This window comes from Lipophrys pholis (assembly GCF_963383615.2).
Source record: "Lipophrys pholis genome assembly, chromosome: 13".
NCBI classification, from domain to species: domain Eukaryota; kingdom Metazoa; phylum Chordata; class Actinopteri; order Blenniiformes; family Blenniidae; genus Lipophrys; species Lipophrys pholis.
Genome location: NC_137632.1, coordinates 21287881 through 21314667, shown reverse-complemented (window position 1 = coordinate 21314667; position 26787 = coordinate 21287881). Strand labels below are relative to the sequence as shown.

The 26787-nt window shown below is 41.4% G+C and overlaps 1 protein-coding gene across 1 annotated transcript in view; it reads right to left on the bottom strand.

Annotated features, from left to right (window-relative positions):
* dnah7 (dynein, axonemal, heavy chain 7) overlaps positions 1 to 26787 on the bottom strand; it is a gene marked incomplete at both ends in the record, with an annotated part of 75083 nt that overhangs the window by 12377 nt on the left and 35919 nt on the right. Inside the window, 24 exons of the mRNA XM_080478221.1 lie at positions 118 to 279; positions 501 to 677; positions 759 to 851; positions 3083 to 3277; positions 3537 to 3663; positions 3887 to 4222; positions 4306 to 4439; positions 7603 to 7793; positions 9781 to 9935; positions 10671 to 10834; positions 11436 to 11621; positions 11925 to 12105; positions 12883 to 13229; positions 13332 to 13662; positions 15523 to 15752; positions 15955 to 16200; positions 16406 to 17032; positions 17621 to 17840; positions 18369 to 18495; positions 19407 to 19575; positions 19732 to 19887; positions 22799 to 22996; positions 23708 to 23929; positions 26594 to 26725. Of these exons, the coding sequence (XP_080334347.1) occupies positions 118 to 279; positions 501 to 677; positions 759 to 851; positions 3083 to 3277; positions 3537 to 3663; positions 3887 to 4222; positions 4306 to 4439; positions 7603 to 7793; positions 9781 to 9935; positions 10671 to 10834; positions 11436 to 11621; positions 11925 to 12105; positions 12883 to 13229; positions 13332 to 13662; positions 15523 to 15752; positions 15955 to 16200; positions 16406 to 17032; positions 17621 to 17840; positions 18369 to 18495; positions 19407 to 19575; positions 19732 to 19887; positions 22799 to 22996; positions 23708 to 23929; positions 26594 to 26725 (5106 nt within the window). The remainder of the gene's footprint in view (positions 1 to 117; positions 280 to 500; positions 678 to 758; positions 852 to 3082; positions 3278 to 3536; positions 3664 to 3886; positions 4223 to 4305; positions 4440 to 7602; positions 7794 to 9780; positions 9936 to 10670; positions 10835 to 11435; positions 11622 to 11924; positions 12106 to 12882; positions 13230 to 13331; positions 13663 to 15522; positions 15753 to 15954; positions 16201 to 16405; positions 17033 to 17620; positions 17841 to 18368; positions 18496 to 19406; positions 19576 to 19731; positions 19888 to 22798; positions 22997 to 23707; positions 23930 to 26593; positions 26726 to 26787) is intronic.

Below are 26787 nucleotides of genomic sequence, written 5' to 3'. Positions count from 1 at the left end.
ATGGGAGTTCACTTCATGTGTGGACTTAAACTTGTGAGGTCATAAATGCATGGCCAATACACATGCATTTCGAAGTTAGGACACGGTATATAATGTGTGTCGTGTGTGTGTTCTGACCTCACAAACTCTTTCCAGCGTTGACATCCATGAAGTGGCCAAGTGACAATTCTGCAACACCACCCAGGTGCCCTCTTTAATGCCTGTCTCAATCAAACGCATTGCGATAGGACCCTGGCCTTGACCCAGAGAAAGGGATGTCAGCTTGTTACCGGAGAAACCCTGAGGGATGAAAGGCACCAACACACGCATACACACACACAAACACACACTCAATTATGCGCCCCTCTTTCTGCTCTGGATAGAGGCAGCATTTTTTTTTTTGTCCTCTTCAGGCGTCAGTGTGAGCCTGGGAAATTTAGAGGATTCAATTTTTTCTCTCATTTCGACTTTGTCCACACAGCAGGATTCCAATCCGCCAAATTTTCCAGATGTCTGTGTACCTTTTCATCTCCAAACTTGAGCAGAGCTGCCATGGGGTCAGAGCCAGGCGAGAGGATGAAGATGAGCGGCGCGCTGCAGTGGCTGTCAACAAAGGCCTTACTGAGGTTGAAGGGCGGCGCTTCGATGAAAGGCTGACCCAAACTGCCTGAAACAAACTCCTGCACCATGGGAATAATCTGAGGGGACAACATTTTGGAGTGTATTCAGTAGTGTGAAAATATATTCATGAATAGATGTGAGTGCCCAAGTGGACTGACCTTGTCTGGTCGGAGGCAGCGAATCACGAGCATCTTCTGGAACTGGCTCAGTTTCTCCTGCCACACATCAGGGAACCGAGTCTGATGTGGGTTCTGCAAATAAATCAAGTAACATTCAGCTCTGACTGTGTGAGCCACAGAGGATTTTAGCACATCCGGTACATGTTCGCTACATAAGCTTCTGGTGAACTAAAAAGTTCAGACTATATTCTGACTTATAAAGCAGGTTTTGTGGATGAGCCTTTCAATGGTGAGCCTGTTGAGACCATGGATGGTATTGGGATGGATAGTACGAGAGGTATGGCTTTGGGGTCCGGTTGAGAAGAGGAAGGATGCATCTCTGGTAGCCGGGGGCAAATAGGACTCGATCTCAACTGGTCAGGAGTCAGGAACAAATACAAATCGTCACAGAAAGACATCCACAGATCAGCATTTTTTACAGGAACCCTCCGGGTGCTACCAAGCGAGGAGATAAAACCATTCATAACAAATTGAGCAATATCTGCCAAGCCACAGAACACTGCAGGAAACCCATATAAGGTTTCATCAAACTTATTCACCAAAGCCACTAGTTTTGAATCCTGCTATTTCAACACAGCTTTTCACAACATGCCTCTTTTTCTTACGACAGAAGGAGCTCACATCATCTCTTTTCCTGAACAATCTCTTCTCAAGTTTACAGTTTTGGACATTTCATTGTATTTTACACCAGAAGGTATGATTCAAATTGGTGCTTTATGTTGAGATTGTAGTAATTGTTTGGTTTTGTAATAATATAGACATTTTAATCACATACAAACACTCTGCAGCACAAAGTTTGAATGTGAAGGTTATTATGTCACCATTTTCTGGCTCACTCAGGACAAATTGAGCCGTTTGTGGCCCCTGAACTAAAATGTTATTGACAACCCCCCCCCCTGAGGTTAGGAGATTGAACTGTCCAAATATGAAAACAGGTTGTGCTTAACAAAAGACGAAAAAGGAGAGTGGTAGAAGTTATGAGTGGTGAAACAGGAAAAAAAAAATCACCAGAGTCTTAGGTCAGAACAAAATGTGTGATTAATCTTTGGAACAAGACAAGAAGTGAGCGATGGAAGCAGGAACTTTTGCAAGTATCTGCCCCGGGCTGTTTGTGGAGGGACTTCTGGCTATGTGTGTTGGCAGGTGCTCTGAGACGGATACACCTATTTAGGATCTCCCGGGGATTCTCTGTGTGAACACGGGCGTGTTAACGCGTGAGAGTCTGAGTGCTTGTGTGCTTGATTGAACAGCTGTTCTTCCATCCAGATTGAATAAATGCGAATTCTACAACTGGAACAAACGAGATTTAATTAGGAGTGTTGTGGATGATTTCGTTGATTATAAATCAAAGATGGTGCACGCGCGCCTTCAGGCACTTGTGCGACAGCACAGAGACGGGCATGCGGGCCGCACACATTGATTAAACAGCTGTTCTTGCATCTAAATTGCGTAAATGTGACTAGCACAACAGGAACTGAATGGATTTAATTAGATAAAACTTCAATTTCAGATTCTTTGGAATTCATAAAAGCAGAGAGTGCCCATGTGCATCAACTGTACTTGACATGCAAATTATTTTCTTCTGTCTCGCCGCCGCATCTCCTTTGTCTGTACCACATTTAAATGGAGAATTCTCAGCTATTTCACATAAAATCAAATAAGTTAAAACCTACATTTGGAATTACTGGATCAGGGAAAGGTCAAAGATGAGTATAAAATCAAATAAAAAGTGCAGTGACATTGATGAAATCCACATCCAACCCTCTGTTATGAATATTTTCCAGGTTTTTCATGCCTGTATGAGCACAGAATAAAAGCAAATTTGGTAGTGATGGTGGTCTGATCAGCATACATTTACTGTGGCTTTTATTAGTTTACATGTCAAGTTTAGACGTATTGTTAGATACACAGAGATGTTTTCTCCATGCCAGTCATAAAGTTGTATTTTCAACGATCTAACGTCTAAGTCTTCAAAAACCTCTAAACAATGAGCAATGAGGTGTCAGACAATTGTTCAAAGCCATACAGCTCTTCCCCAAAAGACCTTCAGATACATCTTTATGTTGAAATATTTTGTGGTTATTGACAGGAGTTTCGAATGGTGATTGTTTAAATCAAGCAAACTGTTGTTATCAAAGACATGGGTGTCAGTCTGCGTCACCAGGTGTTTCAACATATCAGTTTCCAGAGAATAAAGCTTTTTCCCCCCCGCCCAACTTTGTTTCTTTCAAAGCAAACAAAACAAGGCAATACCCAAAGCGGAGGCCCCTCGTACACCGAGCTGTCAGCGTGATGAAACTCACCGGGCTGTCGTAGACCTGCTTCCACTCATTTCTGAGTTGAGTCATGCCTTGGCGCAGCCCTCGGAAACTTTTTAACTCGTCCAAGCGGCAGAGCTCGTCCCAAGACTTTTTTGGGAGCCAGATGCAGGGATTGGGGTGACGGTTATCTAGGCCCACGCCACCTGTTAGAAGGAAGTGCCACTCCCCCTCATCCACCTAAAACATTAATTGGCGTTCCCACGTCAAACACAGTGTGAACACAGCGGCAGAATGACCAGAAATGGTGGTTGAGTGGTATTGGCTGTTGACAATACAAGATACTGATAATCTAAAGCAATCACTGAAAAGCCTGATTCAAATATCAACACTTACTGGCTTGTTTGCGGAGCTAATCACTTACTAACAAAGCAACAAGATGTGCTTTTCAGGCATCTTTGGTTTGTGTATATGCATGTGGGAGTGTGTGTATTCCTACCAGCTTGTTGTGTATGAGCAGGCTGATACTGAGGCAGAAGGAAAACAGCAGCTTATCCTTCTCAAACAGTGAGCGGCACACATTGACATATAGTGTGTAGGTGAAGTGGTCTCTCAGGATCCGCAGTCTGAGGAAAGACACATATAACCTTGTTTAGTGGAGAGGAAATCTAAAACCAAACAGAGCTTAAGAAACTCCTACACACACTTTTTTTAACAGGCCATAAATGTTTAGGTTTCGGTTTTTTTGTTTTTTGAATGACATAGAAACATGATTTTTCTAGTGTTTTAATAGCCTGTTTAAGTAATGTAGAGCGAGTATTTTCGGGTACATTAGTCAGGCCTTCTTACCTCTGCTCCAAGTCTTCACTCTTGTCTGAACTGTCGATGGAGCTAATGAAGAGGTTGAAAAACCAGGTGAGGGAGTACTGGTACATGGGTTCAATGTTAGCCAGGTCAGCGATGGCGAAGAACAAGATGGCCGAATGCACGGCGATGGGTGTGTAGCCCATGCGGGCCTCATCAATCTTCTGCTCGGTCACCTCGGCCACGGCCTGCTTCTCAGTGATCTCATTGGCCAGCACCTTGGAGCAGGAGAGGATCTTCACAGCAGTCTCGTCCTCCAGGATGTTGCCCTCGGACGAGGAGAGCACCTCCAAGATTTTGTCCTCGATTTCCTTCAGATGCCTGATAAAAACACAGGACAAATTTAATACAGCTGCAGGACATGCTTTATTTGATTTATTGATGTTCAACTTTAGCCGCTGTACCGTTTGTTCTCTGCTCCCTGTAAGATGAGAGCCTGTTTCTCCTCTTCCAGATCAGGTCTTTCCCTGGTCACAACGATGCCTAAGAGCTGGTCTTGGATGCCCTCTGGAGTGATCATGAAGTTGAGCAGGGTCACCTACACCACCCAGAACAAACAGTGAAAAAGTACTGATTGATACAAGTTGAGCTTTTCTGGCATATTTGAATTCTCTGTGAAACAATTGTTTGGATTAAAGATGCAAAGAAAATCAATAGACAATAGATATTATTCTGTAACAATGATATCTGTGACCTCAGCAACTTGCACTGTTGAAGCACTGAATGTTTTGTCACACAACAGTATGAAGGGTTTTCACATTTTGCCTGTTTTCTGAAGTTTTCATTAAAACTGGCTTCATGTTGAGATTGTAGTAATTTTGGTTTTGTGCGTCACGACAAAGAAAAACTATAACATTTTAATCTAAATGTTATTATAGCACTATTTTACCAGTCTCCCTACTTAACATGAAAGTGTGTTGTATGCGACCCATGATGTAGTTTGACACCCCTGCTCTACACCGTTCAATCCAACTTATGGTCGCAGGGGCTGGGGCTGATCTCAGCCGACTATGTGTGAAGAGTCCATCACAGAGCAAACACATTCAGACAAACACAAACACATGCAATTTAGAGTCAGTCAGTTTTCTGAGACAAACCAACGTATGCACAATGAGCATTTTCAAACTCCACACAGAAAAGCTTTGCTGCCTGACCCGGACTCAACACGACAATCTCTCTGTGATGGTCCCGCCTCTGGGGAGAGGTGGCCTAGAGCTCCCCCGGGACGGGTTAAATGCAGAGAAGTAATTTCCTCACTGGGATCAATAAAGCTTTAACCATTACACCACTACATGTCCACATAGCATAAACAGAGTAATCGCATGCACTTGAAAAATAGCTAAAGGCTGTTAAAATGGCAGAAAAAATATATTTCAAACCACTTTTGAGATTTTCAACTCCACGGTGGAGTACGATGAAGAAAGTATCATGAAAGAGCTTTGGCGCCAAAGGCTGAATTCAAACCAGATATGTTACTATAAGGGAAGAGTGATAAGCAGTACACAAGCAAGTAAACAAGAAGAACGTATTTAGAAAACAGATATGATCTTAATCTCGCTGAAAATTAAATCACTTCTCCCTTGTTCATTTATCTGTTCGCCTGCCAATTTTTAAGAAATATGTCCACAAGTTTATGAGTTATTCTCTAAACCATCCAACAAACAACCAACAGCAATGAAAACAATTTCCTCCCTGCAGATGTAAACAAAAAACATTAGAAAGAACATAAATGTCCAGCTGTAGTAAATTTGTCAGGAGTATATGTAGAAGTGGAATTTACAGACATTTATATGCACAATTATAGTATGTTGTGGTGAATTGCCCTGGCCCACCCTTGATCTCCACTGTTTAAGTGTAGTGCTGTGCTCGGTGCAGCTCTTCCTACAAAACCTTCTAACCAATCAATTCCAATCACCACTCCAGCCTTGGCAAAGTACAGGTAGGATGCATTTACTTTTTTCCTTTTCAGTGAAAAGGTGTTGCTGCTTAGAGTGAAGGAGTGTCTTTTACCGCAGCTGCAGTCATCCTGCTTTGCACTTACCCTGAGGTTAAAAGCCTATCTGCTATCTACTCTCCGCCCTAATAAACGAGTGCACTTCTCCGGGGCCTAATTCCATTTCTATTGATGCTGCGAGACCCACTCAGCTGGTGGTAAAGACTCAGAGCCCATATAAATCTCGAGTTTGTCCTTTTCACACATACATCCTCCTCCTTCACTTCTTTATGTCTCTTCGTCCTTTAAGCTCTGTGAGAGCTGCTGTTCTAGAGGCCCGCCCTCTTGTATTTGGAACTATTGTATTTCAAATAGATTTAATAGAGAATGATAGAGACTCTATAGTGAAATCTATGCACACAAAAAAAAGATTCAGGCAAAAAAAAAAGAAAAGAAAAAAGATTTAACCAATTGTGAAAAATGAGTTGAATCAATCTGATAGCTGCCCATAAACAGCCAAGCCCTTGCAAATAGATGCTTGAAATGTGATCTTTGGTAATGCTTTCCGAGCTCTTGCCTCTTCTATAATGCAATTTTCTTTAATGCTGCTTTTCTTGGAATCTTTTTTATTTATTTATAAATTCATTCATTTATTTTGGTGGGGATGGGTGCTGGTGTATGATACTGTGTTATACTGAGAAGGCGATATTAGAGAACAGAGGTATATTGGGCTCTTGACGTATTATACAGGGCATGACAACCAAAGAAGTCAAGCAGGAAAAAAGATGATGAGAAGATGACAAGCAATTAAATCCATATAGAGACTATTACCAAAATAGCACATAGCGATGTACAGGTTGCAAATGCAATAAAAGAAAATATAGGATCAACAAGCTCATGTGACATTCATGATTTAGTGGTCGGATTGCATGTTTGACTTCTTAAGGAAAGACGACAAATTACCTTTTTACCATTGGATGCAATAAAAGTGATATCTTAAAGACAGAATATTGCAGATGTCACTGTTTTTGCCTGCGAGTGCTCGCATTTTATGAGTCCTCGTTGTTTTGGCAGAAATTCTGCTGTGGAGGATACGTCTATCCTCGGCTGTGGTGGGATTGAAGAGTGCCGGCTCCATCTGTCTGGAAGGGCTTGGTGGGGAAGGCAGGGAGGATTGCACGAGGCTCATTATGACAACAGTGACACCTGCTGCAAACAGCACTGGTGTGTGGCTACTGTCAGGAAATGCTCCGCTGCGCTTTTCTGTTCGAAGGTTTTGTGTGCGTGCGTTTGTGTGTGTGTGTGTGAGTGCGTTTGTGTGTGTGTGTGTGTGTGTGTGTGTGTGTGTGCTGAAGCCTGTCAGGTTGGATATGTTTGTGAGTGGAGCGGAAAGGAGCTGTTGCAGTAATCCCCTACACACAGGTATATTTGTACGTCTAAACACTGCCAAATGAACACAGCAAAGGTAATTCACAGGGACTCTGGAGTTGATATGCATTGGAGCGGTGCTGTTGGTGTCCCACTTAGGTTATTACACCACGACACACTCATGAAAGAGCAGCAAACACATATAGCTGCACAGTAAAATGAGTTATTATTCTTTCCTGAACATGTTACTCACCATAAAAGAGTGTCTTTATGAATGAAGCAATTCTGTTTTGTTTGTGTATTGCCATCTCTATTGCTGGGAAATATTAGAATATGTTTCCACGATGCACTCTAACCTGAAAATTAAAACACCACCTGAGGCAATTTCCCTCTAAAGTACCTTGACAGAGGTCTCAGGCAGGTAGTGGGGGTTGCGCAGCTTGGTAGTGATGTAGAAGCGAAAGTCAGGAGCGTATTCGATGGTGGAGTCTCCGAGTCGGATACACATGGCACCGCCCTGCTTGAAGGTCTGTCTGAGCAGCAGAGGCTCCAGGATGGGGTCCAGCTCCTCACCGACGTTCTCCAGAAGCACTTTGAGAAAATGTTCAAAGTCACATTTACACATTGGTGCAAAATACAAATAAATGTAAAACAAACTTCTCCAATAGCTGTTGCTTTATGCATGTTTTAAAAAACTCAGCTTGATAACATGGCTCTGAGGCGAGCTTGAGAAATGAGATAAAAAAAAAAATCTATGTTCTATGGTTAATCTATGACACTATGATTATACTTGAATAGACTATTGCTCTGACTATGAGTGTTAGCTAACACTTTAAGGAACTGTTTAGTTACATGGTAAATGAGATTCTGTTATATAGTGCATTTTATGGTTTCAGTAGTAGTGACAAGCTTTGATCGATCAGTCGTATCGACGGGTGCCATCAAATGTGCTTGCTGGGAAAGATTTGAGGTTCAGCGTCTTTCCCAAGGACACTTTGACACATGATGAAGAACAATCATTCAGTTGCCACATATACAGTGAAGATATTGTGAGATTTATCCTCTGCATTTAGCCTTTGTCTAGTGAGTGGTGTGCAGCCGATGTGCGGCTCTATGGGAGCGTTTTAGTGGCCGAAGGCTCAGGGAGCACTGGCATTGAAACCTGGACCCTCCCTTCACTCCTGCATCACATGGCATTCTTAATTTGCTTTATTTTGTACTCAATTGCATTGTCGTAGCTATTGTCCTGCCTCTGAAAAAAGTGGTGTACATCTTCCTAAAAAAGGGCCCTTTAAATACGACTTGTACCGTACCGCAATGTCGTTGGATTTGAAGTTTAATAGCAGCGGGAAAATCAGCGAAGCATGTAAAACATTGCCGGATACACATGCCTTACTCCCATGACATCATTATTAATGTGGCTTCACATTAGGTATGATAATGCTGTTCTCTTGTTTAAGAACATTAGCTCATCTATAATTGACACGAAGCCTTCAGCAAGAAAAATAAGTTTTCATTCAACTTTGATATACAGTGAATCCCAATGAAGTTTCTCTCACAAGAAAAAGACACAAATCAGGTCAACCCTCTACAACATGCTTTGGATATTTGATTTGTCACCAACAAAGCATCAATACTTCCACAGATTGCAACAGGTCTTTGTATTTCCTAATAAATGTAAATGTAGCTGAAGAGGTTTGGCAGAGAAACAGTTAAATTATGCAGAAAGAAAGAAGTCACAAGTGCATCTCGAGGGTAATAAGCTGCAATGTAAAAAAAAAAAACAAGAAACTGTGAAATAAGTAAACAGGCTATGAAGGGTGAAAGTGTGCTCACGGGGGGATTATTTTGCACCCTGCAAGGACAAACTACTCTCTGAACTGTTAGCCTTGCAGTCTGCCAGTAAGCAAGGACCCAATGGCTGGCTGAGCCAGGTCATTATTTAGATGTCTTTTTAATGGCTGTATAGCTCTCTGTCTCTGACTCTTAATTCCTCTCTCGGCTTTGCCTCTGATGCCCCTTCAAAATCCTACGAGGAAAACAAAAAGTACAAGTATTTTGCCAGATCTGCTATTTATGTTTTGAGCTTTTGTGAAAAGATGGTGGGTTGTATTCTGAAACCAGCTTGTGGACTGAAAGGTCATATCCACACAGTCACACTGGGGAATGAATGCTGCTCGACTTCAAGGCTACAAAGTGAATAACAGAAGGAACAAAGACTAAAAAATAGTCACATCTGCCTACATATGTCGATTCATACCCAACATTGTAGAGACAAAATGCAGGAATAATGACTGATTTTCTCCAGAGGTTTTGTATAATTTACAGCAGTTTGACATGTTAATGGTGCAGTAGGCCTGTATGAAAGCTCACTGGGACCGCTCACTCAGAAATATTGCTTATGTGAATTCTTCCACTGCAGAGCAGAACAAAGGAGAGCAGCAGTCTTTGTACAGCAACAATAAGTCTCTGTGGTGGAGGGAGACCTCAGCAGGCAGACAGAGGAACTGCAGCAATGTGGGCGAGGCATACAATGACTAAAAGGAGCAGCTTCAAACAAAGAGACACTTGGACTGACCTGGTGTGCCAAACTGGATGCAGTTCTCCAGAGTGCGTATGAAGTCAGCATCGCTCAGTTTAATAATATGCAGGCCGTTGGACTTTTCCATGTTTTTCACCCACTTGTTGGCCTGACCTTGGGGATCGATCATCAGAGGCCACCGTCTGGCATTGCTGCAAGTACAAACACACAGATCAATTGGAGCCGCCTTGTAACAGTGAAAGATCTTGTAACTGTAAAGTGCGAGACATTGTAACGGCAGGGGGGATTTTGGGATGCAAGAAGTGAGATTGAGTTAGCGGTTTGAGGGTGAACATTCACTCTGAGCACAGTTGGACAGCTCACAGTGGGATAGCCCACCGGGGGCCACAATATTGTGATTAAAAAACAATGTTGTTCCTTCATTTACACAAACAAGCAGATGTCTTGTCATGTTACTTTTTCAAGGCACGTTCAAGCAGACGACTCTTGTGATGGCCTGGTTGTTCACTGGGATGAACGGATGGATAATGACCAATAAAGTCCCAGTCTTTCACTAAATTGCTGTGATCTTGGAAAAACATGCCACGAGACTGCATTTGAACACTGTAACCAATTCCATATGCCTGTAGTGTGGCATTAACGAAATGACCCGCAGTGAGTTAGATACAGTATTCATAGGTTCTGTCTCCAAGACATCAAACATTTTTCAAGGTGTACAAAATTTTAAACCTTGCTTTTGAGAAAGATTTCTTGAAAGCTCAGGTTTGTGTTTCCTTTAAAGCTACCATACAATCCTGTTTACACTTTTTTTTTTTACAGATAATCTATGTTTTCTACATGTTAGCTATGCATAATTTGTTCATCAGTCTTAAGAAGACAGTGCCTTCACTTCCACTGTGAAGTTGTCTCCTCACTTGATTACTCACGAGATTATGATGCCGTTGTCTATAGAGAAGCTGTCTGACGGCAGGCCAGCAATGGTCCATGCACGGATCTTCACTGGATCACCCAGTGAGTTCATGAGAGACATGTCCGGAGAGCACGGGATCTCTCTGCTCTTACAAAGATCCATCCACTCCTCAGTCTGATCCTGAAGAGGAACACATTAAGAGAAAAACGAAGAAGCTTCAGGCTCGTGGCTTCAAATGCGTTAAGAGTGAGAGTATTCGATGACAAGATTGAGGAGTGTGGTTCCAATTTCAGAGTTTACTAAGATATTCCTGAGAACCATGCCTCATAATATGATATGATATCCCCAAAGACATTGCATTAAGTATTCAAGGTTTGCAAAAACCTGGAATGGAATAGGATGTCTGAAAGCGGAGTACTGAAATAATGTACACATGCACAGGAAGAAGATTTCAGAATCCAGGCTTGAATATAATGTAGATCCTAAACAATTAGCTCATGAAACCCATTCGTACCAGAAATCCTAATAAAATGGGCAAGCTGAAGTAAATCTCAAAGAACGATTAGTACTGAAGTCTTTGTGGACACTGTGCAGGTACTGGACTGTTCACTTACTTTTTCTATTCAACCAGTCAATTTTTGTAAGTTATCTCTGTATATCATTCACACAGGCTCACAGCAAATAAAAAAATGTTAACTCCAAAAATTCCAACAGCTCTTATGATAATTTCTAGGAGTCTTCACCTTGTGTGGGTTATATGTGTTTCCTCAGCTCTCTGTACCTGTCTGTAACTGGAAGTGAAGGCTCCCAGGTAGGCCACTATTCCTGCTGAGATGAGCATGTCCCCTGTCAGGTTATCGTAGAGCTTTCCAAGATCCAAGGCCATTTCACTCCAGCGTGTTTTCTCTCCCCCCAAACCTCCGATCAGCTGCTCAGCTCGCTCCAGCTTCTTACTGCACAGATCCACCTGAAGGAAACAGAAAGTGGAAAAGTTGCAGTTCGACGTACTGAGGCAGCATTAGATGAAAACAGTACAATTCAGCCACTTACGTGAGTCGGCTGTTTGGTTTACATCTTTTCGGAATGACGATTTGTCAAAATAAATACATACATATAACTCATGATCACTTCATGCCCATTTTTAACATCTGTCTGGCTCCAGCACACATCTGCTGTTTTAAATGGCTGTTTGTGTCTTTTAAAAATGTGGTTTACAAACCTTTTGGCCAGGCATTTATCATTGAGAGTTAAAAACAAAAAAAATACAAACCTGTTTCTCATAGTGAGCTTTCTTGTTTTTATTAGCCTCCAAAGTATCCTGGAGCTTTGCAAGCTTATCTTGGACTTCCTTCAGCGCAGCTTGTTTTTTCTGCAGGCTCTCCATGGCAATCTTCAGCTCCCCCTCTGCCTGCGCAAGCTTCTCCTTCTTCGGTGCCACTTCCCTGGCCCCTCTGAAGGGCACAAGAAGCATTTCATCTGACTGCTTTATGTTTTCAAGCCATGTAACACCTCGGATTCTTGTCAAATTTGGATTAAAGTGTCCCGACGATAACACATTGTTAAAATAATAATATGAAACCCACTAAATTAAAACAAGACTATTGAACAGAATTCCATTACAAGAATTTATGAAAAAAATAATTACTGATAGAAGTGAAGGCTCAACTAATAATGCAAGGCTTCACTTGAGTTGTATTTTCTCTTATGTGCCTGTTAATCAGAGGTGGATAATCGCGGTCCTGGGGGCTACAGTCCACATTTTCCTGGATAAACATTGTAACTCCCGGATTTTGAAACATAAATGATATAATATCGGTATGATATTAAAACTGGGTACTGAGAAACATGGGATCAACATTAAAACCATAAAATTTAATAATTGTGGTCCCGAGGGCTAAAGTCCACAATTTCCTAAATAAATATTGTACGTTTCAGCCAAAATCTTAGCTTCTATAAATAAGCGAAGCATTTAAATTGTCAGAACAATAATGATGCAAACATTTCCCTTCTGAATGATTCCCAGTCCCATCTTGGATTGTGCTTGTTACATGAATCACTCGGGAATTGGCATATGCCTGGTGCACACCAGAAAAATAATGATTTCTTTGAAGCTTACTAAGCTTCACGTTGATCACTAAGACAGATGGAATGCTTGCTCCAGCTTTGCCAATGTGCATTAATTTCCATAACTGCAAACGCAAGAAGAGAAGAAGAAGAACATGACTTACTTTTCATACTTGTCCATGGCACAAACCCATTTACACATGCCTTCAGCTGCAGTAGAAGCGGTTCGAATTTTCTCGGGTACAAAGTCTGGATTGCTGATGTACTTATTGCGGATGATGGCGATGAGATTCGGTGGGATGTTGTCTTTATCGAAGTCATGGAGGCTCTGAAGGAATTTGATGTCTCCCAGAAGTTTTTTGGCCGGGCCCCAGAAGTCCTCTACTTTTTTACCGCTGCCCGAAGGATCCGGCACACGATCTGGTTTGATGCCTTTAAGAATGCAGATTGCCTCCATCACCAGCTTGACTGCTGCAGGTGGGCTTTTCATTGATTTCACCACTGTGATATCCTGCAGGTAGAAGTGTAGTTTCTTGTTGTTTCAGCTCACTTGGTATTTCAAGCAGACATAAAAGATTAAAAAAAAGAAAAAAAAACATATAGTTGCTTTTACCTGAGTGGTGAGAGTGTTCAGTGCAGCCATGGCTGACTCGAGGATTGGCATGGCTTCAGCCAGATCAGCATCACATTCATCCTTGATGGCCTTGGCAGCCATGGCTTGTTCGTTGGCTACAGCCTCATTCGCCTTCACCACCTTCTCGGTCTCTGCGGCCTCCACGGATTCATGTTCAATTACCACCATCGTCTCGTCTACCTCTTTGCTAGCGACAAGCAGCTGCGGCTGCAGAGCCTCGAGCTCCACTTGCATTGTGGACACCTGTTCTGCTGCTGAGTCCAGCTTTTCAAGACCCACCTCATAGCGGTGTTTCAGCTTCATCACCTCACTGGACAATAAAAGATTTCGGGAGATATTTAGAAAAGTTTGGGGGCGCTGTTGAGCATCAAGCAAGATTCTGCTGCTGCTTTGGTGGCATTAGCTGAATGTGCTTCTAGAGCTCGCCCCGATTTAATAATGGAGATCCTGCACTGCCATTCAAGAATTGAAAGGTCAGGTTATCATGTTTGTTTTATGTGGGTGCCAGGTCACTTGGGAATTGAGGGAAATGTAACTGCTGATAGATTAGCTAAAGAATCCTTGAATAAAGAAACAATAGAATGTAAGTACTAATGGGCAAAGGGAAATGGATTAGCATCTGTAATGAGAAGCTCAAGAAAATGTGGCAAAGGGTAAGGGATCAGGAGCAAAGAGATTGGCATTTTATTCTGGGTTATACGAGAGGATTTGAGCTGGTGCAGTAATATCTTGTTTGAACGGTGGAGGGAAGCATTATGCCATACGGCGTACAGCCGGAAAGAAGAAGAAGAAGAATAAGCATCGAGCATGCAAGATGTGTCTCCCTCTCGCTCCGGGAGTTTGTGATGAATATAACTTTGACCGTTTTTTATTTTTTTTTATTTTGACTGGGGCTCGATAACACTACATATTCGGATTCACCAGTTAGATTTTGTGGTAATTTTTGGCCACTGACGGCAGCTTCACGGACAAAAGTGGACTCATCACGAGAAGGCCGCACGAAATCCTCGCACTCATGTGAGGTTGGCACCCCACTGCGAGATGCTGTCGACGGCTCTCTGAGTGCTCCAAACACAGAAGAGTTAAAAGCTATGCTGAACTCACTACAAAGGGATATATGCGGCAAGACTCGCTGTCCTCCGAGTTGCGGGCAGAGATCTCCTCAGTACAGGAGGAATTTAAGGATGCTCTTGAGCCTATCCAACAAAAACTTGGCTCTCATGAACAAGCTATCGGTGATTTGGAGCGCGCGTGCACGGACCACAGTGACCAATTAACCACATTGGACTCTGCAGTCACTACATTTAAAGTCCAAGTAAAACAGCTGGTGGAGAAATGAGAGGACTTGGAGGGGAGAGCGAGGAGGAACAACTTAAGGCTGGTCGGGGTGCCAGAGGGGGTTGAGGGCGTCCAGCTGCTGAAGGACTCCCTCCACCTGGATGAAGTTTCCCTGCTGGACCGCGCCCACCGTGTTCTCCGGCCCAAACCGAAGGAGGGTAAACAGTCCCAAGCTTTCGTTATCAGAGTGCACTTTTTCCATGTGAAGAATGACATTTTACATCTGGCCATGGAAGCTTCTCGGACCGCTGCTCTCCTGTAGCAGAGTAAGCAACTGTTGCTCTTTCCTGACTACACTTCAGCCGTCGCCAAGAAATGCGCTGCTCTCACGGATGACAAGCGTCATCTGCACTCGTGTCCGAGGGTGAAGTTCGGCTTAAGGTTCCCTGCCACTCTCATGATTACTCTTCCCGGTGGAGCCACACACACCTTCAACAACCCAGTCGCTGCGATGGACTTTGTGAAAGCAAACACTAAGACTGGAGTTTCCTCCAGAGCCACCGTTTAAAGTCAGTTAACTAGTTGTTGTCTACTTAAACAAGTGTCTTGTTTGCATTTTTTTTTTTCATCCAGTAGGTAAGCTATTTTACATTATTTCATATATGTCAGGCCCATTTGAATTGCTTTCACTTTATAGATGAGTCTTACTTGTCTGTTTTTGTTTCACATTACAAATTTGTTATTATAGCATACTCTAGGGGGTGACGCTTCAGAAAAGTTAATAGAAAAATGATTTCAGTTCTTAAAATGCATAGCTTCTTGAATTTTAAATATGAATTTAACAATTATACAATAAATTATGATAGACAAATGCAATGTATCTTGATCTTACGTTCTTTTTGTGTTCAACAGGGCTTTGAAAGTGGAGATGAGCTCCAGGTACGAGGTCGGGGTAACGTAGTTGTGTCGCTGCAGCTCATTCAAGAAGCGGTGTGATAGCTCAATGGTGGAGGTGTGGAAGCTCTTGCACATGTTGATGCAGCCTTCTCGGACCTCATCAGTCATCTCAACATCCTCCAGGAAGCGGCAGGCCACAGCCTGCAGGGCATCCTCAGGCCAGGTCTAACAAGGAAGAAAATGTACAGGCTTACGCCTGTCCTGCCACATACACAGTATCTTACTATTTCCAGGGTTTGCTGGTGATATCAATAGCTCCTAAGGAACGAAGCTCAATATACACGTTCTCTGTATTAACTAACAAACTACTTAAACCTTTGAGGGAACACAACGCTCACCAAAGCACATGTAATACAAAGAAGTATACCTGGAACCAATCAATGGTGCAGCAGTTAATGAGTGCGGGGAAACGTCTCAAGCGGTCCCTGAAGGCATCTCCAATGGGACTCATAGCTAATACCACATGCAGTTGTGTGCGACAGCGCTCTATAAACATGTTGAAAAGGGACAGAGGGCTGCCGTCCGTCTGTTTTTCACGGTCTCGTTGCCGGTCCAGCACACGCATTTGCTCGCAGATTTCTTGGTTCTCATCAACTGCGAACAAATTTGGTACCTGGAAATAAGTAAACAATAATATGTTTGCACATTAATCGTTCACACCTCCAAGATTTGCTAAAACTTTTTTATACCACCCAAAGTTTCTAGATTTTTATGATTCTTTGGCACAAGTCACTCAAACCTCAACAGATCCATCAATCAATGAGTATGAGTGCATCTTTTTTCAACAAATGTTTGTCCTATATCCGCTCCCACCTTACCTCACCAGTGTTGAGCAGGTTTCCAATGTCCTCCAAGAAGGATTCCATCTTGATCTGTGTGTCCGTAAAGAGGAACACACCGTGAGCTTCACCCTGTGTGGACTTCCTCATGATTCGCTTCAGGTCGTCACGCCACTCAGTGGTTCCGTAGGTCTTCGATATTTCCACCTGGAACAGCTCTGCCTCGGCCATGTAAGCAGCCAATCGGGTGAGTGACTGACGGCCGCTCCCACCGACTCCCACCAGCAAGGCGTGGCCACTTGGTTGCTTGAGGATGCGGGAAATGCGACACACGTGCTCGATGGCAAAGCGGAAGAGCACCAGATTCATAGGCGCTTTACTGATGTTGTTGAACTCCTCAAGGTGCGACTCCACCACCCGACGGAGCTGGTCCAGGTTGTGCACTTCGCAGTAGTTGCGGTCCTCGCCCTTGGGGTCATGGAAGTCACAAAACATAAGGCTGCGCAAGTCATCCTCTGTCACCTTTCCATCTTGGTCCTGGTCGAGATGCTGGAAGAGGTGATGGAAGTTTTCCTTCATGTGATTCTCAAACACAACCTGTAAATGGCTTACAAGCCAGGAGCGATCTGTATGGTGGACCAGTCGATCGTAGTATACCCTCAGGACCTAAAGATTATCAGGAGAAGAAAAATCAACAGTGTGGGAGACAAAGGTCGATATCTATAGATATAGATTGGCTTTACTGCAATCAAAGCAATAGATTTATTAGTTAGAGCAACAAGCTATAATATCTTTCTTTATTTATATACTTAAAAACACACAAACATTAAAAAAGTAAATAGACAAAAATGACAGGTGACAACACACCAAAAGACCAAGGCAGCTAAAAATAGAGAACATGTATAAAATAAACGGGGCATAACATTGAGTAAAAATACATTAATGGAAGTTAAAACTGAAGGGAAACTTCAAATATTAGCAAGTCTATCAAAATGAGTTTTTAGTAGTGATTTAATAGAAGTCACTGATTTTGCAAGCCTTATCTCCTCAGGCAGGTCACTCCAAAGTCGAGGGGCCATGGTGGAGAACACACAGTGACCCTTAGATTTAAGCTTCGATTTTAGAACAATCAGAAGGGATCCACCTGAGGATCTAAGGCTGCGTTGGTAGTTTGTTAGTTTCTATTTTTTTTCTTTTCAACAGCAGTTGTGCAGTTTGCAGGAACCTTATGCTGTTTGTAATGTACAACATCACCTCATGGGCCCAGAGACGTTTGATGACAGATGATTCATCTCCAGTCTCTGGCCGTGACAGGCAGACGCCCTGGATGACCCGCGAGACGTCGCGCAGATTGAACAAGTAATGGGACTTTGTGGGGGTTGGTAGCAGGTTCTTGGTGGCCTCTTGGTACACTGATATTGTGCTATTGACAATCTGAGAGGTCAGAGTAGCAAATGACTTGGGGAAGGAAAACCTGTGGATGAAATGGAGATTCTGAATGAATACTATTCATTATGAAATTAATCTATGGTTGTTGTAAATCATATCAATGAAAAATGCAGAAAGCAAAAAAACATAAAGGTCTGATCTCCAAGAATTTAGATAACATGTCTGTTCGTTTGTATTGTTGATATTATCTTTGGTCATTTTAAAACCTGTGCAAAACACATGATTGCTTAAGGGACTTGTGGAGTCTGAGGTATGTAATCTAGCAGTGCATCAACAGAGGAGGAAAAAAGAAACACCACCTTCAATCCTCCAACTATTCAATGAAAACATGATGAACAGAATAATCTATGGGAATTGCCTTTTATCCTTCCCTCACTATATCAGTCCTTACTGTCTCATATGACTGATTTGTAATAATTTACTAATAAAGGAGTGAAAATACTCCTGTGCCTTTTTGTTACTTCTCAAGATCATTGTGTGCACAAGTTCTCATAGGTTTGTGGATCAAATCCTACAGTACAGATTTGATAAGTTCTGCTCCTACTGTAGTTACCGTATTGTGAAATGCCAATCTATGATCCTGGAGAAGATTGTATACATGGTCTTCTCATCAAACTCATTAATGGTGATCATGTTGAAGTGGCGCAGGTAGCGAGGTGTGATCGGGTTCCGTCCCCCACCTTAAAGAAAAAAGAAAGTGACACCACTTGGATGAAGTTGATGAACTGTCATCAGTTTATTATTGTATAACTGGGATATCAACGTGCACTACTCTGTATGAGATGAATTTCTACCTGAATTATAATCTATATTTTTAAACCTAATTTACTTGTAAAATATATTTTTTGGACAGCAAAGGTACATTATAATTATTGATGATTGATTATTGTTATTATCATTGTTAGTTTTATTGTTGTTGTTAGAATTAATATATTTCTCATTATTATTATTAGCATTAGCATTATTGTTTTATTTGTCTTTTGTTTGTAAAATGTATACCTATGAAATTGTACTGAGATGCAAATAGAAACTGGCACACACATGCATAGGTTATTGTACCCACAGTTATTATAAACACTGAAGAGCAATGTCTATCCTAGTGTAATATCACAATCATCACGTAAGCAGCATAATACCAGTTAGGACAGCTGTAAAATTGATTCAGAGCTTGCAGTAGGAAGATTTTAGAGGAGCTACTCAAGTGTCAGCATCAACAGCAAATATTGTTTCTGAGTGGCCACCTGAGAGTGACACGAACTCCTTTTCTTTTTCAGCTGTCACTGCCAGCTGCCTCAGTGGACAGGGATCAGTATTTACGTTAGTAGTTGTAGTGGAGGCGGAAGTGGTAAACACTTTCTATTTGTTAAAAAGAAAAGAACACACACAAAAAAAAACCCTCAAGGCAGAAAAGAGTCCCACAAAACAGCAGGGAGTGGTTTGTGACACCGACTTAAAAACAAGAGGGGAAGAAGGGCTCCCTCTATAAACAGAAAACCCTTTATCAACTAAACAACAAGAGCTCGGAAAATGGTGTCACTGATGTGACAATTCTCCATTCGAGAAACCTTAGGGTAGCAAAACTGCTACTCACCGGGTGGTCCCATAGCACACATAACCTGGATATCCACTAGTTTGATCATGGTGCAGTCCTTCAGGTCATACCAGTTCCAGTGGTCCAGCCACTGGCGCAGCAGCTCCACGGGGGGCTGAGCACCATAAACTTCCCTGGCGGGCATATTTACGTCGTCCACAAACACCACCTGGAAATATGGAGCATTGATAAAAGAAATAAGAATAAAAACAATGCTTTGCTGTATTTTACACACATTTTTAGGTTGTCAGTCCCCAATGATAAACAAACTGCTTGTCCACAGCTTAAAGACAGCATATTTTTTTTTAAAAAGACCAAAAAGTACCATTTTCTTGCCAGGTGGAGGTCCAAACACTCCCTTGCGTCTCTTATCGAGCTTGGACATGATAATGTTTTGGGTCTGGGCAGCTGTAGTCTGTGCCGAAAAGTTGATAAATAATGGGCTGTAGTCGTCCTTCTGCAGCTGTTTCAACAAAAAGTCCTGAGAAGAAGATTATTGAAAGTTTGATGTATTAATGGCATCACAGATGATTAAATCATACAAAGTGAAATTTGGAAAGAAATATCAAAATATCAATTTGTCATGAATTAACAGCCGATTTCCTATTTTCTTTTTGAAAAACTTACAAATAGTTATAAAGCAAAGAAATATCTGAAGTAAAAGCAGGACATCAGTCACTGCAGTGCTCAGGTGGTTGAGTCTGCAAAGGATACAAGTCGAGCAGACAAATAATCTTCATATTCACTTTAAATCTGACAAAATGGCCACGATAAGCTTCATGATCTAATTAAACGTGGCACTCAGTGTGTATTCCATTAGATGAAACTTGGATCTCAGTTAATCCCTTAAAATGACTTTTAATTAAGCAAGAACTTATCTGCTCTCAAAGGACAGGATCTAAAGCGATGTTATGCGCCGGGAAAAAATGATGAAATGTGAAAACTTTGATTATGAAAAGAGACGAACAATGTACTGATATCTAAACAAGTATTGTATTTAAAAATTCTCTTTGGCGTTATGTGAGGAGAGGACACAGAGTGGAGAAGGGATGCTTTTTAAGTAATGCAACATGAGATCTCAGGGACGGACTCTCTGGGTTCGGGGCACATCGCCCTCACTTGCCCTATGCACATGCCGCACACAGTGCTCACACACACACCCATGTGAATAATGAGCAGCATAATTAAAGGAGACTCGCAACATGAATGATCCCTGGATGAGACCAAAGTGCATCATCATCCTGTTGTATAATTTATGAACCAGTAGCGCAGCTCGGCTTTGTGTCACTCCAGAATTGCGTGAGCGAGACAAAGGAGCCTGGTGTTTAGACTTGAACGAGGGTACCAGTGAGGGCACAATGACATTCAGATTCACATGGTCTGAGTGTTGGTCGTCATTTATCTTGTCTGAACTGTTCGGGATTCAGCCACAGTCGGCCAGTTGTGGCATGGGGTATCACACAAATAAGTAAGAAGTGGCACACAAGGTAGGCACCCCAATGAGATGATCTCTGTTCACCCCAGAGTGTCAAGTTTGAGCACACTAATGGATGAGCTAATGAAGCAAAGGGAAGGAGAGAGGATTAGTCCTTGATATAAATAGCCAAAGTCTCTGCAGGGAGAGAATCTGTATTCCTCCAAGGTGGTCGTTTCACACCTGGTATCTATAGATCTGTTTAGTTCAGAGCACATTCTCAGAGCGAAAACCAAACTTCTTACAAACAAATGCTCACTTACAGTACAAGGTTGGTTATTTTTAGCATCAGCAGTGTTTTCTGCACAAAATCATACTTTAATAGTAGGAGAAACAAGCTAACCTTATCTAGTTTTCCAAACATTGTATATTGTAGTAAAACAGTGATGAATAAGTTCCAATTTGTCTCCCACCTTAAACTCAATCAAATCCAATTTTTCTTCATATATCGCCAATTACAACACAGCCATCTCAACGTAGTCCTACAGAGAAAAACCCAATTATTCTACATGAGCACGCATAGGCGACAGTGGAAAAGCAAAACTCCCTTTTAACAGGAAGAAAACCTGCAGAACCAGCCTCAGAGGTGGAGACTTTCTGAGGATAGAAAGAGAGAAAAGGACAGAACATAGCGAGCAGCAACGTGTAACAAATAACACTTAAACCCAGTAGACAAACTGTAGGGACTATGTGCAAAATGTAATTAAAAGAATGTAATTGTGTCATTTGATCCCGACCCTGTATTTAATTGAAAATAAACCACACACAACAAAGAAAGATTATTTCTTTGTTGTGACAATGGTTGGGGGCAGTAAATGCAATACCATCCACAAGCCTGGTCATTGCCTTTCTGAATGATGCCATGCTTGTATGAAATATTTATATTTTGGATGAGCAGAGGGATTGTGGGTTGTGTCCATAAAGTTGCCAAATCTTCTCTGCCAACAATTAACAACCTTTCTTAGTTGTTGATTTTGTTTGATGGTTTGGATGATCAAAGTCACACATTGGCTATTGTGGTCGTAGACTATGAAGATCTGGGACCACCTCTAGTTTCAGAATCTCATCTTGATATTTCTCTGCATTGAGTGACACCATTCAAACCACTGATTGTCAGCACCTGGGGACACTGGAGGCTCAAAACAAGAGTCCATAGCAACAGGTAATAAAAGCTGTTTGGTGTTGGCAAAGAATCCCTCTTTTCTTAAGCTCAGACGACACAGCATAGACAATACCTTTAAATCATTGGAAGCTTTTCCAAATGGTCTCAGTCTATCTTAAATGAGTTCAGATCTGGAAAAGAGAGGGTCATGTCCATTTTATGTTTTAACAAAGGAGTTCTTTGCATGGTTGAGTCTTTTATATATTATATGAAGACGCTGCAATGGACAGTGCTCACACATAATGGTTTTCAAAACTGTTATTAAAAACTCCCTGAGGTCTAAGAGATCACATCTACCCAGTATTGGTAATGAACCTGATTCTTTGCTCATACATTTCTTAAGATTCTCTAAAGCTTCTCTAAATTTAACAAAACTCATGTTTTTTTCTGGAAGATAAGAGTCTTTTCTTCTTTATCTTTTGGTTGATCCCATCAGGGATTGCCACTAACTATATGGTTACTATGGTTACTTTGCCCTTAGATGTGAGCCTGTCTATCTTTTTTTTTGACTAAAGATGGACTGAGAGTACTTCACTGATAATCAGCTCCAGTATCCTGAACTTTGAATTTAATAAAAACCAGAACGGCTGATAATTTGATATTCACACAGCTTATCACCTCCGTTGTAAATGTGGTTATATCTTTCCAGCGTAGTTTTGAATCTGTGTATCCTAATAGCTCAAAAGCTATTGACAAATACACTTTCACACACTCGCACTATTACAGAGTTGAACAATAGAGTCTGGGAGGACTCACATTGATGTAGACACTCTTGCCAGTGCCAGTAGGACCGATAAAAATAGTGGGCTTCTGGTGAGTGACGAGGAGCTGCATCAGTGCCATGTAGCGTACTGTGTTCTCAGTGGGCACAATGATCTCGTTGAACTGCATGCCTTTGCCGATGGGGGGAGCAGAATTTAGCTTATCTGTCCACAGCTCCCACCTGCCAGGGCCCTGAAGAGGAGGGGGAAAAAAAGATAATGAAGACTTGCAGGACCATTGTGTTTCGGACACACAGTCATATCTCATCTTGAGCAGAGAGGAATATTTAATGAACTGGAGCTCACGTAATGATTTGTCCATATTGGTAGGTGCTAACAGCTACAGGTACCTGTACTTTTGAGGTCTCTCGTTTTATCAAACCCTTTCCATGTGCTCTGAATTGATTCATTTAAATGCCTACAGCAGTAAAAATGGTTAAAGTGTAGGAAGTTTCCTTAAGGATAAATGTGGTATCAAACATTTGTTATCTTTTTGTACTAAAGGAGACTCCATGGTAACTTTCAGACTTCAAGGTCAAATACACACCAGTTCGCCTCTCAGGAAGTTAATTTGTAAACAAAGACGCAAACAGATGTGACCTGCGTGAAGCTTGAAGAAAATGTAGGATTAAATTAGCATTACCATCTTTAATTGCATTATTTTTCAAATAGAGGATTATTATAGAGCACAAAACAATAAGGTCACAACTTAGATGCACCATCGCTTAATAATCTTAAAAAATATATATATTTTGAGAAAAGCTTTAAAAGAAGAAGATGCACCAGTTGACAGAAAAATCTTTTTTTTTTCCCAATCCTACAGTGAAAAACGTGAAGGTTGGTCAAGAATGGGGAGGAAAAAAGTAAATCCTTGCTGTTTGCATGAGCATAAAAACAGGCGTACCTCTTTAATGAAGCAGTACTGATACACTGATCCCTCTGTGGGCAAGGGAACGGTCAGCTCTTTAGATGGAGCATCAACGGTGGCCAGAATGCCATGGCGGCCCATTGTCTCCTCACTCAAGGGCCCGGTCAGAACCTCTCTGACCAGCTCATCAAATTTGACGCGGCCTGAATCATCACAGCTGGCACCCACTGACCACACCAGACTGAACACGAATATGCCCTGTGTACGAGAAACACTTGTTGTCACACTGATGTTGCTTTATGGCAGGTGTGTCAAAAACTTTTTAGTTCAGCGGCTACATACAGCAAAATTTCATCGTGAGTGGGCCGGACCAGTAATATAGTGCAATAATAACATTTAAAGTTAACCTTTGTTAAGTGATGAAAATGTTAATATTTTTGCAAAACCAACGAATTACTATGGAAAATGACAATCTCAACATAAAGCTCAATTTTAATGAAACCTTCTCGTACAAAATACAGTAAAATGCCCAAAACACGTTTTATTTTTTACCATTTGCTCGGTGGTTTGGCGGGCCAGATTGGAGCCTCTCGTGGGCCAATTTTATTATGTTTGACACCACTGATTAATAGGAAAAAGTCTTACAGTCCTAATAGTAAGCAGCAATTTAAAGTACCACTGCGTACAACTGTGGTTTGTTTGGCTCACAAGATGTAAAGCAACATAAAAAAATTATTTTTTTTACAACACCGCCTTACATAATTATGTTTTCTTCTAAAATGTGTTATGGTGCCGTTTTCGCTTGCCTTACTTCTTAATTTGCGAATCAATGACTAGTAGTCCCTGAATACTGTATCTCCACATAACTCAATCTCAAAGTAAATATAGTTTTTACAATCGTGCTCATAGCAGTGGCTATTCCTGTGTGGCTATACGAGTACACAGAATAGGAAATCTCATAATGCATGCGGGCAGGAATATACCTTCAAAAGAACCCATTTGCATTTCATGTAATGGTTTCAAGGAGAAAAAAAGTTCAGTCCTAATGAGCAACAAAAGAAAAGCGAAGAATGTGAAAAATCTCAGTCTATATTACAGAATTTAATCTCAAATCTAGCTACAAAAAAACCCAAAACAACGATTTGCGCTTACTCAGTAGATTCAAACATATAGCAACCATGTAAATGCCTCAAGCAGGGGGCAGATTATTTTAAGAGACAAAAACAGATTCCACCGAGATGTCTTTGTTGGGAAAAAAAACAGCAGGGTTACTGTAGGAATTGGAAATGAGGCTTAGCAGCCTCATGATAGCTCATGCTGTTAAAAAGCTGATTAATTCAACACTTTGATAATGACTGGCTGGGAAACATGGGAGACGTGGTTGAAAGGCATTCATCAGTGCAGTGTGTCACAGGGGGATAATAGCAGTGCTTTCAAAAGACATGATTCACAGGCAAAAAATCAATTGGAACTCATGCAGGGGGCAGAAGAAAGGGCTCATCTGCTAAAACTTTTCTCCTCTGTCGCCCTGTGTGGAAGCAGACCTGATTAGTACATTAAACAGAGAAAATGTTTACACTGTATTCGTATTGTTTGATAGGATAAAAGTTTTAGAATTGATGTTTTCATTGCAGTTTGTGTGGTGAATAAAGTTTATTTCTTTTCTCAGCTTGAGTCTGAGATGAACAAACTATAGAAAATGTCTTTGGAAGTTCTGTATTTCAGACCAGTGGTTCACTACCCTCCTTGTTGGTTGTCTGAATGTTGTCAACATTTGAATTGCATTTGTCGACTAAAACTATAATACGATATTTTGTGACGTCGAGACCAGTGGTTCCCAACCTTTTTCTTGAGCGATGCACATTTTTACCATTGTAAACCTTTGATGACCCAACTCAGCCACATCCTGTACAATTACAAACTAACTGAAGCAACTTCATAAAACACTATATGTGAAATACAGTTTCTTCATGAAATTAATTTTCTCTTAGCATAAACTTTTAGGTGGACTGATACTGCTTCAGTTTTAAATTTGTCAATTTTTCATATCCATATACCGGTACTCACAATATTTTAAAACTTTTAACATTCTTTTTTTAAATAATATGTTAATGGAACAATTAAACTATTATTTTATCCCTTAAAATCAAGAGGGCTTTGTGACCCTTCGTTAATCTTGGGTGCCCCCTCGTGGGGGTCGGGCCCTCCTGGTTGGGAATCACTGATCTTGACCAGTCCTGGAAAACTCCTCATTGCTTTTATTTTAGACTCTTGCTTTCATATGTTGGTGAGAGTGTCCATAAGCATTCAGCTTCACTAAGATTGTTTTGCAAATCAGAGTTTGGAAGGGGGATCCACAGTCTTTCTGAGACATTCAGGTCAGAAAGTTTGGTAATCACTGTTTTAGACCCTGATGTGTGTGCAGTTGCCGGTCTCGATTCACCACTAAAGATGACGTTTTATATCACACAATTTGTCATAAAAAGTGCAACATGATTTCAGTTGGCTTTATTATTTAGACATTTGCCCAGTTGCCCCATTTTCTGTGTTCGGGAGTGTACTCTAGTGTGCCATTTAGGGAAGGTATACTGTTTATCCATGATGCACCACAGTATTCATTGCTTGGCTTGAAAACTAACTGTTAATTTGTCTGTTCAGCAGAACTGATGTACTGATGATCAGTTTTCCCACAAGGACAATATTCATTTTTGCCTTAACAGCAAATCTGTAGGTTACGGCTTCAACACAAGACAAAACAAAACCAATCTTAACAAATACATCCCAGTGAAAACAGTTTAACTCTTCAACTAAAATGCTTTAAAAAGATGATTCATGGTCAACAAGTAATTAGTGGGTTTGTTAATTTGCTTGTTTTTTTTGTGAATAGTACCATTAGTAGTAACAGTAAATGTGTCAACAAACCTCGAGCCACGAACAAATGTCTGTGTCTTTTATGTTGATCATCTGTCCTTCATCGTGGAACTCATCCATCATGCAGTCCATCAGATTCATCAGGGACTTCACTAGATTGGTATCAGACGTCGTGGACAGCTCCTGGAAGGCAACAGAAAACAGCCAACAAATAGGTGAAATCTGAATTCAACAAAGGACTCACA